The sequence below is a fragment of the Marmota marmota genome, unplaced genomic scaffold (genome assembly GCF_001458135.2).
Source record: "Marmota marmota marmota unplaced genomic scaffold, marMar, whole genome shotgun sequence".
Taxonomy (NCBI): domain Eukaryota; kingdom Metazoa; phylum Chordata; class Mammalia; order Rodentia; family Sciuridae; genus Marmota; species Marmota marmota.
Window position 1 is genome coordinate 41,044,852 of NW_025999990.1, and position 12,205 is coordinate 41,057,056.

The 12,205-nt window shown below is 41.7% G+C and overlaps 1 protein-coding gene across 3 annotated transcripts in view; it reads left to right on the forward strand.

Annotated features, from left to right (window-relative positions):
* The window catches only part of Tmem241 (transmembrane protein 241), a 119,444-nt gene that overhangs the window by 52,807 nt on the left and 54,432 nt on the right, over nucleotides 1-12,205 (forward strand). For all 3 annotated transcript variants that reach the window (XM_048806438.1, XM_048806439.1, XM_048806441.1), the window contains 2 exons: nucleotides 638-673; nucleotides 5,104-5,138. In XM_048806438.1, coding sequence (XP_048662395.1) covers nucleotides 638-673; nucleotides 5,104-5,138 — 71 coding nt within the window. The remainder of the gene's footprint in view (nucleotides 1-637; nucleotides 674-5,103; nucleotides 5,139-12,205) is intronic.

The following is a 12,205-nucleotide window of genomic DNA, read 5'->3' on the forward strand; positions in this document are numbered from 1 at the left end:
CTTTTTTTTTTTTTTTTTTAATAAAGTGTTTTTGTAGCAAGAAGCCAGTAGAGTTGTCTTGATAGACAGGATGCCCTTTAAATTTGAATTTCATCTGAGCAGCAAACTTTTACAGTTTAAGTATGGCCCATGTGCTATTTGGAGCATACACTAAGACATTGCTGTATCTGAGATTCAAATTTATTTAAATGCCCTTTACTTTTGTTAAAAATGGTAGCCCTAGAAGCCAGTCTAGTGCCCTGAGATAATTGATAGTCCTTTGAAAGTGGTCACATGCACACGGGAAGCCATCAGCCACACAGGTGAACATGTGTGTGTGTTATGGCACTTAACTAGGAACTGTTTTTAAAACAATAAACCGGCGGTGGGGAGGGAGGGAGGGATTATATGCAAATTTAAACATTTTAAAAATAATTCAGTTATACAAAATAAATTTTATAAAGTTATTTCAGGTTAAAAAAAAAACACCCTGGAATTAGTTTTGAATATTTTTTATTAAGAATAAAATTTATTAAGAATTTATAAAGTAGTAACATGTAGAAATAAAATTTATTAATAGTGGATAATGACTGTATTGTGTTTTTAAAAATTTCTTCTGTTGTTTCATATGTTTTATCTTTTCTTTCTCATTCCTTAGTGACATTGACCAGCAGTATTTAAACTATATATTCAGGTAAAATATAATTTGCATTTTTGAAGTACCAATGCATATTCTTCTAGAGCTAATGAATTTTATTTTCCAGTAATGTTTTGATTAGAGAGCAAATGGGGCTGCCAGGAAAGGAAGTTAAATAATTTGTGAGATGACCAGAGATGGGAAAACCAGATAGTTGTCTTGCCCTTAGACCAGGCCTCCGTCTAGCCCTGCACTTCAGAGGGCCACATTCCTCCCCTTGGAGGCTAAGGGACATTTCATACAGACCCCACAACTTTACTTCTAGACTGTGCTCTATGATCCCCTACCCAAATGGCTCCAAGCTCCCTTCCAGGGCCTTCCAGGTCTGTCTTCCCAACTTGTTCCTATTAATGGATGTCCTAGAGAGGCTGTTACCAGAATGGGATGCAAACAGAGGATGTCCTGTTCATGTACATATGCGGAGAATTCTTGGGGAGCAGGAAGGAACCTGGGGTGCAAAGAGAAGAGGGCACATTGGGAACCCAGAGCCAGAGGCCAGATCTCCCCATGCTGCCACCTGACACAAAGTTCCAAGCATTCTCAGAATTCTAAATTAAAAAAAAAAATCTTTATTATTTAGTTGTAGTTGGACACAATACCTTTGTTTTATTTATTTATTTTTATGTGGTGCTGAGGATCGAACCCAGGGCCTCGCTGAGCCACAACCCCAGCCCCAGAATTCTAAATTTTAATCTAGATTCCAGGTTGTTTTCAAGGTGTATTTGTTCAGGTAGGATCAAATTTGAGGTTTAGTTTTTGACTTTTAAATTGGTATGTGGACTATTGTTTGTACCCTTGTCTGAGCCAGGCTAAGGATGGGGTCTCCCTGCTAAATAGTATAGCTGGGACTCATTCTTGGATCTCAGTAGCCTCAGTACTAGACGTCTGGCCTCCGAGTCTTGGGACCTGAAGGCCTAAAGAGGAAAGGCCTGAAAAGGTCAGGCCCTCTGAAAACCCCCAAGCACCTTTCACTTCCCAAGCACCTTTTGTTTTTTGAATAAAGCGTTTTGTAGCAAGAAGCCAGTAGAGTTTCCTTGATAGACAGGATGTGCTACCACACAGACCTGAGAAAGAAAATGAGGTTTGCTGCTGGAAACCCAATGTTGCCCAGTGTTGTGAATTTTAGTGAAGAGGGCCAAGGTTGGAGATGTGCCCCACCATTTGGTCATGCTGATTTCTGGAGGAAGTTACTCTACTTAAAACATTCAACTTGAGCTGTGTTCTCCATGTGCAGAGGATGCCCGTAAATATCCTAGTATTTATTAAAATGCCTGTGTGAATGTAAGACACACCCCACGCATTGCTGTGGGCCACCTTTGTGCCCAGCAGCAGTCAGTCACACTCTGCTCAGACCCACCAGCTCTTTCAAGAGATTTTTCTGAAAATACAGAAGGCTATTGTTATTTAAAATACTTCCAAAGACTAGGGGTGAAGTTCAATAGTACAGCACTTGCCTGGCATGCACAAGGCTCTGGATTTGAACCCAGCACTGCAAAACAAAACAAAACCAAGTTTCTAAGCCATTGTGCCATTATAGGCAATTCTTCTGTACAAAACATATAACCAGATCGCACAGCAAAGGAATAGACGTATAGAAAAATGAGCCTCTGTTGACCCTCAGTTCTTTCTTCTGACCTCTCCCCCTCCACCTGGAGTGAGGATATTTATTGCCTGTGATCTTGGTACTCCCAGCTTCCTGGCTGAGGCTGTGGCATACCCTGCTTAAGCCGTGACTGGTTCCAGATTTTTTCTGGTACAAGTGATAAAGATGTATGAATCAGAATAAGTACCACTATTCAATTTCCCCTTGGCACTGGGTGCTGAGGGTATTGGTGTCCAGAAATCTGCAATCTGCTCAGATTTATGGTTTGTCCTTGTTGGGGCCAGCCTGGAGTGTTGCATGCCAGGGTGAAAAAATTGGTTTGAACTCTAGATATTTTGAGAAACGCAAACCGTTGGATGGTTCTCTGCCTTTGGCAGACACTCCTACTTCACTGAGGATGTATTTGCTCCCTGACCCTGACTTCTTGATGTTTCTAATACAGAGAATAAGGAACCACGTAAGGGGAAAGAATGAAGGAAAAGGCGAATGGGAAAGCTGTCCACAGGCTGAGCATAAATAAATTGTTAAAATTGAATATCACTTTGCTCTGCCTTTTGAGGAACTTAGACAATATGTAAGGAATGAATGTTATAGAATGACCTTGTAGTACCAGTTCTTTTTTAACACGAGGCAGATACTGATCTGTCTATTAAATAGAAAATTACCATAATGTTGCTCATTTATTCTCCATCTCCTTATTTTCCAGATGCAATTTTGTGTATGTGTGTCAAAGGGAAATAGGTATTCTCTCTGGGGTATGAGTTAGAGAAACAGAAAAAAAGTATTGGAATTTAGCATATGTAGATTATGGTTTCTTCATGTTCTCTCATTTTATTTCCTATGAGTATAGGGATGTTTCAGTTTCGTTTACCTGTTTCTTCTTAGATATTAGAACAGTGACTGACATATATTAGACACTCAATAAATATTTATTGATTGAGTGAATTTTAAAAAGGCCTGCTATTTGGCCTTTTATGTTAGTACAATTTCCTCTTTAGAATTTACATGTAACTTATGATCTTAGAACTATTGGGGGCTTCAATTTATATTTTTCTTCAAATGTATTCCTACCACAGATAACCTAGAGGTAATTAACTGCATTATAACACATATTGAGCCCTGCTGTATGCATGACACTATATCCATGTAGGTACTTGGGATTGAGAGATGAATAAAATATAGTTCTCGCCCCCAAAGAGGTCACAGCGTAGGAATTAGGAGTGGGTTAGCATTGTATTTGCAAATTTCCGGACAGGAGTTAGAAGACCAACTCTTTCCCTTAATTATTTCTACCCCCTAATATTTTGGAGTGACCCTTATGATGGGAATTGGGGAACCATGGCAGGCCCTGAGAGATATTTTGGGATGGAAAGAGGTGCTTCATATCCTGCAATAGGAGGAATTTCTTCTGCTCCTGAAGTTATAAACAAAAGAGGATCCAGGGAGTTCAAATAATGGCATATGAAGAGATTACAAGTTTTCCAAAAAATGACAAGATGTCAAGTGAAGACTTACAGAGCCCATGTGAAGGACTAATCATTCCTCAGTCTCCAGTCTTGTGTAGTATGTGTACTTTTCAGAGCTACAAGTAAGCCCTGTCTTACAAACCGACAACTTCTATAGGATCCCCATAATGGGCTCTTCTCCATTGTCCTCCCAAGCATCCTCTCCTGCTCCTTTGCCAGCTATACTGCTACTGCTCAAGGGGACACGAGAAATGGGCTTTCAAGGCAGAGCTCAGGAGAAACAGAAATGGTGCAGGGAGATAGCCCTAGGAGCAGGGCAGGGCTGATAGTCTAACAGTGGTTTCTGCTCACGGCCACCTTCCTTAGGACTACCTACAACGTCACCACTCGATGGAGATTGCCTATTGTGATCCTCGGTTCCAGTGCATTTTAGAACTGCCTGGGCCATCATGGAGAAAACTTGTCTGGACCCTGCCCTGGGAGATTTTGATATAAACCAGGATGCTGGACTAGTCTGATGTGCAGCCAGGGTTGAGCCAGAGCAGGCCATTCCACACATTTAAAAAAATTCCTTCCCATAGTTAGATGTCAAGTTTTATTCCTAACCTCTAACTAGATCGACTGTCTGGATGGCATGGAGTTTTTGTAGAGGAGGCTGAAGAAGGGAGGATTCAGTCCACTGCAGTGGGCATTGGACAGCATGCAGGCACCATAGAGGGGTGCAGGGATACAGAAGTTTCCAGAGGGGAAGAATGGGGTGCCACGGTCCAATGTGGCTCACATCAAAGAACATTCCTCCATCTCCTTTCCAGACCCCCTCCCTGCCCCTTCTGTGGACATCTATTAAACTTCAGTCCAGGTAGTTTTCAGCTGTGGTTGGATGGATCAATTTGTGGGCAGGTTGGAAATTTAATTACCTTAAACACACTTCACTTTATGGAAAAAGGATACTCAGTTCACATAGCTCAGTGGCTAGCTTTTAGATTGCAACCTGTTTGTAATGTGGAGTGCCCTTGGTTTAGCTCTTAAATACTCTGGGTAAATTAAATGTGATCATAGTTATGGTCAGCCAGGACTGAGAAAAGTGACATCATTGGTCCTCAGGTGGGACAGGAGACCTTCAGTCTGTCCCAGGAAGATTCAGCCTTCTTGCCAAAACATTTTAAGAGATTCTCACTCTCTGAGTTGGGCTTAGGCAGAATGAGACCAGTCACTATAGAAAATTTGCTTTCAGGCCAATTGAACTATTTCCAAGTAAAATGGATGGAAATGTATGGTTTTGTATCCCCCCCCCTTTTTTTTTTTCTTTTTTGTGCTGGAGAAACTTTCTTGACTACTTTGCTGTGTCTTTTTTTCAGTGTGGCGTTTCTGGCATTTGCAGCTCACCCCACAGGTAAGCCGTCTGGGGTGTTTGTGGGTTGTTTTACATTGACCCTGTTTAACCCAGTGTTCTGAGCTTGGTTGTTATCTCTGAAGACATCCCAAAAGAGAATATGGTTACCTTCTAGTATGTCACCCTGAGAGTTAAAAAAATGGTCCACCTACTTGAATTTGCTCTTAATAACCCAACACAGTGCGCCTGGGGATATAGCTCAGTGGTAGAGCACTTGCCTAGCATGTATGAGACCCTGGGTTCATTCCCAGCACCACAAAAATTAAAGTTAAAAAAAAAAAGACCCACTGTGACTTTATTGCCCAGGAATTTTTTCTTATCTCTGATGCATTTTATTGTCTGTGTTTTCATCTAGTGTGGTCTCAGATATATAGCTGAGTCTGTTTATTACCTGCCAAGTAATCTAGTGCTTGTTTTGCCCTCTTCTAAAGTCCCTTACCCAAGCATCCAGAATTGCTGTTTTGGTGCTAAAAGGATTTGGTGAAAATACACTCTCTCTTTGAAATGTGCACTTGTCAAATACACTCCATTTCTAGCTGACCTCATTTTGTAAAGTTTTTATCATACATCATCATCTAATTTTCTGAATACTGGAGTAAAGAAGTCAATTTTAAAAGCTTATTTTCACCCTGTTGCGGCCTCAATTACTCTGTAGTTGCTTTTCAGATTGAGGAATGAATTACCTGGATTCCTGAATTACAATGCTCTATTCCAACGTGGGTTGGGTTTGGTTTGTTTGTTTGTTTTACTTTGAAAGGCTTTGGAGTCATATTAGTCTATTTTCTGTGGTTAAAAACACAGTACCATAGATGGGATAAATTATAAAGAAAATAGGTTGCTTTGGGTTCCCGCACTGACTCATGGTTACAAGGCCCCATCTGATGACAACCTTCTTGCTGACAGAGTCCTGAGATGGCACAGGGCATCATATGTTGAGATGACACCAATGGAGAATGGTACACATGTGTCATTTCTCTTCTTATGAACACCAGCATTCAATCATGAAGGCCCCACCTTGATGACCTTATCTAATCCTGTTTCCCAAAAGCACACATCTAGACATCATAGTTGGATTAAATTTCCACCCTCACTCTCTCTCTCTCTCTCTTTTTTTTTAAGTACTAGGGATTAAATCCAGCTCCTCCTGTGAGCTATGCAAGTACTTTATTACTGAGCTAATTCCCCAGCCTCCTCTTTTATAATTTTATTATGAGACAGGGTCTTACTAATTTGCTATTGCCATGACCTTGCAATCCTCCTGTCTCAGCCTCCCTAGGTAACTGGGATTCCAGGTTTCCAGGTGTTCACCACCACACCAGCAGTTTCCACCCTCCTAAGACCTCACAATGAGAGTTTGACTTCAAAGTGAGTTTTGGAAAGGACAAACCATATTCCAACCACAACAGAGGTTGTAAAAAAGTAGTGTCTATGTGTGATATGAATGAAAATATACATCTTACTGGTCATGCTCTTTATAGCATGGTAGAGTGTTGGAAAGAGCATTGACTTAGAATTGGAACATCTTAGGCTCCCTCATGAGTGACATGAAGACTTTTTTCCCCCTTTTTTTGTAAGCAATAACAACAACAGAAAAAGAAACTAATGTTTTTTGACTACTGACATGCCTGAAGCACTACCTAAGTCCTGGAGTCTCCGTTTTCTCATGTCTAAAATGAGAAAGGCGGGCTGGATTCTTTCTAAAGCCTTCCCAGCTCTCACCCTGTGCTTAGTGACAGCATTGTGTGGCAGTGACAGCTTCCATTGGTGTTTTTAGCTGCTTTTAACTGATTGAGCTAGTTTCCTCCATAGTGACCTGGAGTAAGGCTATTGGATTATAAATGCTGTGTCTGAGCCCACTCTCCTAAGGATCATTCAGATCACTTTCTCTTAATGCATTACTCTCTCCATTCCCACTCACTTTTGTTTGCTCTTTCCCACAGCCTGGGGACATCTCAGACTCTGAGGTTTGCTCTTGAGTGTCCTCCCCACTGTCATCTTGAAAGCCTATCCTTTGTACAATAATAAATCCTATGAAGCCATGCTGAACCCTAAGCAGTTTCTATCTACCCGTACAGCCGGTTATCTGCCTTCAAATCCTGCCTCTCATCATAGCGTCAGTCACCTGGCAGATGTTTTAGGATTCTCTCTCTTTGAAATGTGCACTTGTCAAAAACCTTTGGAAAGTTATATTTACTGATTCTCCTGATTTACAGGTTCATTTACTTCCTGAATTATTTGTAGGGGATGTGGGTAAATAATTTTTTACCTAAAGAGATCATTTTGCCCGTCAACTAAGAGATTATGCTGTTCCTCTGTCAACTCATGATTAGCAGAGCTGGAAGGAAGCTTAGCAATTATCACAGGTGCTTCCAGATTTTACAAGTGAGGAATATGCAGCTCAGAGGAGTTAAGTGATATGACCAAGATGATGCAGAGCAGGTGCTTAGCAGAGGGAAAAGCACTTTTAGGTCTCCTGACCCTGCTGCCAGGTTTTTCTTTTTGATTACTGCTTTTTTCACTGATTCTATACTTTATTATAAAGTGTCTCAAGCAAGTGAATACTTTTGTAGGACATTCCTGGTTTCTTTCTAGAACTTCTCTTGATGTGGGAAGCATTTTCTCCACCAATTTCCAAGCATGGTGGTTGTTGGTAATAGTTTATCTGAAAAGTCCAACTTTTCACCTTGAGTTATTATTAAATTTTTAGGCCCATATAAGAATATCTTCATGCATTGTTACTCTTTGGGAACACAAAGTGGTCAACCACCTAATATTGTTGAATAGTTTAGACAGAAGAATAATTTAAAATTGGCATCAATCTCTTTTATGAGGGGATACAATGTTCTGGAATTAGATAATGGTGATGCTTGCATGTTTTAGCTAGATTTTTTGCTGCTGTGACCAAAACAGTTGGCAAGAACAGTTTTAAAGGGGGAAAAGTTTAAATGGAGCTCACAGTTTCAGAGGTCTCAGTCCATAGCCGGCCAGCTCCATACCTTTGGGCCTGAGGTGAGTCAGAACATCATGGCGGAAGAGTGTGGCAGAGGAAATCAGCTCAGGACCTGGCAATCAGGAAGCAGAGAGAACTTTACTCACCAGGAACAAAGTTTAAATCCCAAAGCCATGCCCCCAGTGACCCACCTTCTCCAGCCACACCCTACCTGCCTACAATTTCCACCCATTTAATCCTTATCAGTGAATTAATGCACTGATAAAGTTAGGCTCTCATAACCCAATTATTTTACCTCTGAACATTCTTGTACCGTCTCACATATGAGACAACAGTTTGGGGGAACACCACATATGGAAACCATAACATTACATAGTTCTGTGAATATATTATAAACCACAGAAAAGTACACTTTATTTGTTTATTTTGGTAGCAGGGATTGAACCCAGAGGTGCACAACCACTGAGCAACATCCCCAGCCCTTTCTATTTTTTATTTTGAGACAGAGTCTTACTAAGTTGCTTAGGGCCTCTCTAAGTTGCTGAGGCTGGCTTTGAACTCATCATCCTCCTGCCTCAGGCTCCTGAGTTACTGGGTGGCATGTGCCACCACGCCCATCAAAAGATATACTTTAAAGGGTTAAGTTTTATAGTATGTGAATTATATCTCAATAAAAAATATGTAGAGAAAAATAAATGTCTCTGATTTGAGAACCTGTTTGGAACTTAATTATGCTAGAAGAGGATCCTTAGAAGGATTAATTTTCCTTCAATCATATTTTTAGGGGCTGTGGAAGTAGCTCAGTGGTAGAACACTTACCTAGCTTGTGTGTTCCCAGCACTTAAAAAAAAATACACATATACACACAATGTTATACATATTTAAGTATATAAATACTTCTACATAAAAATATGTAAATGATACTTGCCCCCCATTCCTTCTCCTTCAGGCTTCTAACTCCTTGCATGGTAAATGTTGAGGAATGATCTGCAGTAAGCAGCACAAGTGAGTCATGGAACCTGTGGGCTTCCTCAGAGAGAGCCTTGGCACACTTCTCTTGAAGGAGTCCTTTCTGCAAGTTTGGTTTACTGTGACTTCATGCTAGCTGAGGCAGATCATTGAAGAGGCTGGTCATTGAAGAAGCTGGATTTAGAAATTTGAGCTTATGAGAAGGATTTTGCTGGGTCAGTGATAGTGGCTGTGCCTCTTATGCCAATTAGTAGCAGAGACCTTGGCTTCTGGTGCAGTAAGTAGCTGAGGTTCCCGAGCAAAAGCATACCCTAATGCTATAGGACTCAGGAATCCTACAAGCCTCAGTGGCCATCATAACAGGGCTTCTGCAAAGGCCTAGGGAAGGTGAAAGGACACTCACAGGGTCCACACAAAGTCCAAAGACCAAGCCACACACCAAAATCTCATGCAAGAGATTTATTGTCAGTAGCATGAGGCAAACCAATAAGGCTGTCCCTTCAAAGAGAACAGCAGATGTCATGGCACTCAACAGAGCAGCTTTATAGCCCGCAAAGAGGAATTTCCTAAGCTGCTTAGGAGTTGTGTCATAAGCTGGGATGGCGTTGATCGTTGATCGTTCAGCAGGTACACTTCTTACGGGAAGTTAAGCAGCATTGCCTCAGAATTGAAACTTCGGAGCCTCTAGATAAAATGGCTCCTGACCAAAAATGGTGAATCTGATGCCAATATTGATTTGATGCCAATAGAAGGTCAGTGTGGGATGAGGTACAGATTGGTGACAGCCTTCCGGAAGAAGCTGGATACTTCCAAGTATACCAGTACCAAGTTCAATATTCAATCCTTGAGAACTCCAGGGAAACACTTCAAAGCTATGTAGTCTTCTGTGTGTGTTAGGTAATATAAAGGCATGTTCTTTTTATAAAGGTGCTCTGTGTGTGATCACTGAGGTCACCTTTATTGCCTTCTTAGAACTTTTACAAATTGTGTGTCAAGGTGCCTTAAAGGTATATCTACTTTTCCTTTCACTTCTTATCAGGGGAGTGCCATTGATTGCAAACCTTGGTAGCTGTGGGGTCTGTTCTTGAGTGCTTGCATGGATGAGGACCATTGAGTGGTAAAACAATCTTGTCTGGAGTACTGAAGCTTCTTTTGAAATCTAAATGAAAAGAACCTGTCCAGGTCTTGAGCACCATTAGTCTTTAGAAATTCTCAGGGCTGCCTTAGTCAGCATGGTCTATATAAACAGTGTCCTGCTCTCTGATATCATGCAATACGTAACCTATGCAGCTGTCAGCAGCAGCCCATGGCTTCCAAAAGTTCTCAGAAAGGCCCCCAGGGAGAAGTCATGCTTAAGTTGGGTCCCACTATGGTGTCCCCTCCAAAACTCATGTGAAAAAAAAAAAAAGTACCCAGGAATAATGAAGTGCTTGTCTTTATTTGTTTGTCAGAGTAGATAACCAAAGCAGATAGATATTAAAGTAGAAATTTGGTGTGTGAGAAGACAGAAACTCAGGATCTAGAAGACTCCTTGGGAGTCCATTACCCTGAACTCTTTGATAGCTCCTAGTAGCATTTTTTCATGGTAATATGCAGCTGATTATTAAGTTTTGGCAGACAGAACAGCTAAGCAGGATTAGTAGGTCTTGTATGTATTTTATTATTATTATTATTTTGCATTACAATTCTTAATACACTTTTATACCACAATTTATCATATCTCTGGTTGTATATAAGGTATGTTGACACCAAATTCACATCTTCATACATCTTGTATGTATTTTTAACTTTGTAAAAAAGTACCAGTGTTCCAAACTATTTGTACCATTTGTCACTCTCACCCAGTGGTGAGAGTGTGAGAGTTCCAGTAGCTGCACATTCTCACCAACACTTCGTGTGGTCAGTCTTATTTAAGCTCTTCTAGTGAGCCGTGGTCTCTGCATAGGGCTTTAGACTAAGCTTCTCTCCTCCCTCACTGATAAGTGAGTGGAAAGACGAACTTCCTTGTAGATGAATCTTTGGGGTATGTGGGATCAGGTAGACAGTTCTCCATGCCCTGGACTCTGAGCTTGCTTCTGGGTGGGCAGAATCCATCACTTCTTCTAGCCTCACTATTCCTGTAGAGGCCAAAAGGCTCTCAGAATCTTGCTCAAGAAGAATCCCTCCTTTCCTCTTAGACTGTTTTAACCAGTAGTAGAGAGATTCTTCCTAAGCTTAAAAACTTACACTTCATATTTGTATGGAGGCCCCTCTGCTGTGGTATTTGAGAGAGAATTTCAAGGAACCAGAGGAACAAGGAGACCACAGGCCTCTGACCTAGCCATCGGGGTGCTGCTGCCTCTGTGTGAGATAAAGCAAAAAGCAGGAATCGCTCCTGGGAACCGACCTCCCATTCTTCTGCCAGTTCTGATGACTGAAATGTGGTGAGAGGAAATTCTCTCCATGTTCAAATCTCAGTCTCGAGCATGGCAAGACTGGGCCACACCTCCCACCATGGCAATTTTGTGCTCTGTGATCTTCAGAGAAGTGGGATTCAGTCCCCCACTCAGATCAGCAGAGTTTGCAGTGGAGCACAATGGTGATGGGTCAACTCAGACTGGATGGCGTCACCTCATGTTGCTGCCACAAAACATGTTGACAGCTCTCTGGCTTTGTGCTCATGCCGTTCAGCTCTACGTGAGGCGGTGCAGAGTGTTGGCTTGAGAAGGTTATTGCACGTGCTCTTAGGCTTCTGGGTTGAGCTCTGGTGGACTTGGACCTGGCCAGCAGCATGCTGCAACCCCTTGAGGGGTATTGATGGCAGAGTCACTAATCTTTGCTGTTTAGGGTTTCTGTTTACAAGTGCCTCAGGGCAGGGATGTGGCTCAGTAGAAGAGCACTTCCCTGGCAGGCACAAGGCCTTGGGTTCAATTCCCAGTACCACAAAAAAGAAAAAAAAAAGTGCTACTTGAGTAAAAGAAAAAGGAGCATCAAAGGAGAAGCATCTGGAGTCAACTGGAAATTGAGGACCATATAGCCAACTGAAAACACATTCTCACCTGGGAAAACAAGCAATCCTCAGACCTTACAGTTGTCCTGTGTTCAGTAGGGCCTGCTTGTGTCAGGTGAGGGGCGACACAGTGGCTGCAGAGATGAGTAGGGTGTCTGC